At 35.0% G+C, this 2,852-nt stretch overlaps 2 protein-coding genes across 2 annotated transcripts in view; one reads left to right on the top strand and one right to left on the bottom strand.

The window, feature by feature from the left end:
• The window catches only part of LOC108751935 (eukaryotic translation initiation factor 3 subunit F), a 1,827-nt gene extending 751 nt beyond the window's left edge, over positions 1 to 1,076 (bottom strand). The window contains exons 1-3 of the mRNA XM_018492427.1: positions 873 to 1,076; positions 586 to 755; positions 327 to 509 (exon numbers count right to left, since the gene is read on the bottom strand). Coding sequence (XP_018347929.1) covers positions 327 to 509; positions 586 to 755; positions 873 to 981 — 462 coding nt within the window. The 5' untranslated portion in view covers positions 982 to 1,076. The remainder of the gene's footprint in view (positions 1 to 326; positions 510 to 585; positions 756 to 872) is intronic.
• Positions 1,077 to 1,972: 896 nt separating this feature from the next.
• The window catches only part of LOC108751917 (ATP-binding cassette sub-family B member 10, mitochondrial), a 3,025-nt gene continuing 2,145 nt past the window's right edge, over positions 1,973 to 2,852 (top strand). The window contains exon 1 of the mRNA XM_018492404.1: positions 1,973 to 2,852. This exon is cut by the window's right edge and continues 1 nt beyond it. Coding sequence (XP_018347906.1) covers positions 2,261 to 2,852 — 592 coding nt within the window. The 5' untranslated portion in view covers positions 1,973 to 2,260.

Below are 2,852 nucleotides of genomic sequence, written 5' to 3'. Positions count from 1 at the left end.
TATATATATATATATATATATATATATATATAATTTTTTTAAAATATACAACATACAAATATTTCCTAAAAATAATAAAAGACATATAAGAAACACTTAATTTTTGTATACTTATAAAAAATGAAAAAAAAGTAAAGAAGATGGATGGTTTGTGTCCCGTTACTTTTCACTTTTACAAATATATATCGAAGTTATTAAATGTTTCATATAAAAAAACGAAAAAAATAAAGATTATTATTTAACCAAATCCTAATTCTCAAAGAAAAGAAATATGTAAAACATGAATGACCAAATCATATATATCAAGAAGTAATATTCTGACAAACCTGAACTTTAACTGGGGTGAACATGGAACCCTGCTTGCCATTAGGTACACCCAACGGAACACAAACATAAGCTTTGATCGCCATTCTTGTTGTATTTGTCAATGTAGTGTCAACAGTCAAGTGTACCGGATTATTGCATTCTCGCACGTAATATTCGTGAATGACAGATGAATGTGTGGTGACCTGCGACACATTTTATTTAATTGCGCATTATCGAGAGAAACGTATAAGAAGAAAGTGAAATCAAGAGCTAAGAAACCTCGTTGCCGGTAGCCCACCAACCGACGATATTCTCTTGCGCGTTGACACGATGATTCAAATCATACAGGTCCATACCATAGGTAAGATCAGCTTCCACCTGGCTCTCAGATTCCTTGTGCGGTACGCAAAAACAATTGGTCACCTCGACGATCCCCTTCTCTGCGGTACCTGGAACAATTACACATGTCGAAAGTCGGCGAGATCACGACTCTCCAGTGGCCAGATGCAGTCGATAGAAGTTCTAGATCGATCTAAACAGATAGAATTTATCACACAATACGTTACCTAGTAAGGTGCCGATAACGCGCAATGATTCCGCTTTTCGTCGTTCGTACGCATCTACGATTTGAAATAAAACTACGGGATGCACTTTGACAGTAAGGTTAAGCGCCATGTTTTCGGCACGAAAAGAATCAGAAAAAACGTGTTCCGAGCTCTGAAGCGTGATCAGAGCGAACCGAAGTAAAGGTTGTCCTCGTTCTTTGACAATCGATGTCGCATGATCGCCAACTGAATCAAACGAATCTAAAGAACTGAAAATCAATATGGCGGAACAAGAGCTTTTCGCATTGCTTTAAATTCCCTAAAATTTTTGTTATTTAATGAGATAAATATATTTAGGGATTGAAGAGAAAACAAAATGAAGATATTAATTACAAAAAGAGCAAGCAATAAATTGATCCATATTTTTCTCTCTTTATTTACAAATTAAATATTAATTACTTAAGAATAATTATTAATTACTTAACAGTGGTTATATTACGTAATACGATCTAAATCGTTGTGAAAATAAAAATTCTGATTACATAAATACATTCTTCTTGATCTAATTTTTTTTCATTATTAAAAAAATTATTAATTTTGTTCATGTCACAAAATTGTATATTACAATTTAATTACTAAATTAATCAGTCAATTATTTCAAAATATTGCACATTTCCAACTATAATTCTTATCTAATTTTTTATTGATCCACATATTAAACGACAAACTAAATTTTATAATATAAAATTTATTTTATATTATACGTAGAGGAATACATAGCGTATACATGATGTTGTCCATGTTGATGTTGTTCAAATTCGACACTATTCAACACTGCTGAATAATTGATAACGCTGAGTGTAAAAAGTGCAATCAACTCGAACAGAAATTTTCTTCCACTATGGTGCCCATAGTTTAAATTCAACACTATTCAACACTTGCTGAATAATTGATAATAAAAGAGAAAACAGCAATATAATAATAATAATAATAATAATATATAAGTAATTTTAAAAAATGATGAAGCTTACTTAAATATTCTGACTGTTCGTTTCCTCTTAACAATAAAAGAGAAGATTCGAAAAGAATCCTAAATATGATTCAACGATGAATCTGTCGTAATCTGCACGTACGAGAAGTGTACAGCTCAAAATTATTGCAATTTGATTAATAAAAAAATAATCAGGAGTCGAACGTAATACCGTTAGACTGTCTTCTGTAATGTTAATCATACTCGTTTAAAGTACGCTTATTGCATATAATTACGATATTCCAATGAAACTTTGAACACTACTGTTTAGGTTAGCTCGGAGCGAAGGCTAATCGACTAATCCTTACAAGGCTGGCACTTATTCTGTTTTTCATTGAATTTTCGCATGTCGCATTGCGATAATTAGACTGCATATAACATGACGATTCTTTGGAATTTCTTATTAACTAATCCTGGTGCCCTACGAAAACTAGGATGCTGTGGAGTTGGCGGATCGCAGAAGTACCTGTTTGGCTCCTGCCTGACAAGGCAGACCATCAGATTCTCAAGGAAAGGCCGTGTGTTCATCGGACTGAGACACTGCACGACTAATGCTATTCAGTCCGAGACGTCTGTGCCTGTAGTACGCACAATTAAGACGAAGAGACGCTCGGAGTTGAAGACTTTAATTTTACTGGCCGCCCCCGAGAAGTGGACCCTAATGAAGGCCATTGCCTTATTGCTTGTATCGTCCAGCGTAACGATGGCAGTCCCATTCTGTTTTGGCAAAGTGATAGACGTTGTCAATACCGTGGAACAAACTGGCATGAAAGAAAATCTTAATCAGCTAACGCTTGCTCTCTTTGTAGTTTTTCTCATAGGCGGTATGAGCAATTTTGGCAGAGTTTACCTAATGTCCACGGCGGGACACCGAATCACACAGTCCCTCAGGAAACAGGCGTATGCCGCTATCCTTCAGCAGGAAACGGCGATGTTTGACAGAGAAAGTACGGGAGAATTAGTCGGGAGAT

This window comes from Trachymyrmex septentrionalis, unplaced genomic scaffold (genome assembly GCF_001594115.1).
Source record: "Trachymyrmex septentrionalis isolate Tsep2-gDNA-1 unplaced genomic scaffold, Tsep1.0 scaffold53, whole genome shotgun sequence".
Taxonomy (NCBI): domain Eukaryota; kingdom Metazoa; phylum Arthropoda; class Insecta; order Hymenoptera; family Formicidae; genus Trachymyrmex; species Trachymyrmex septentrionalis.
This window is presented reverse-complemented; position numbering and strand designations above follow the sequence as displayed.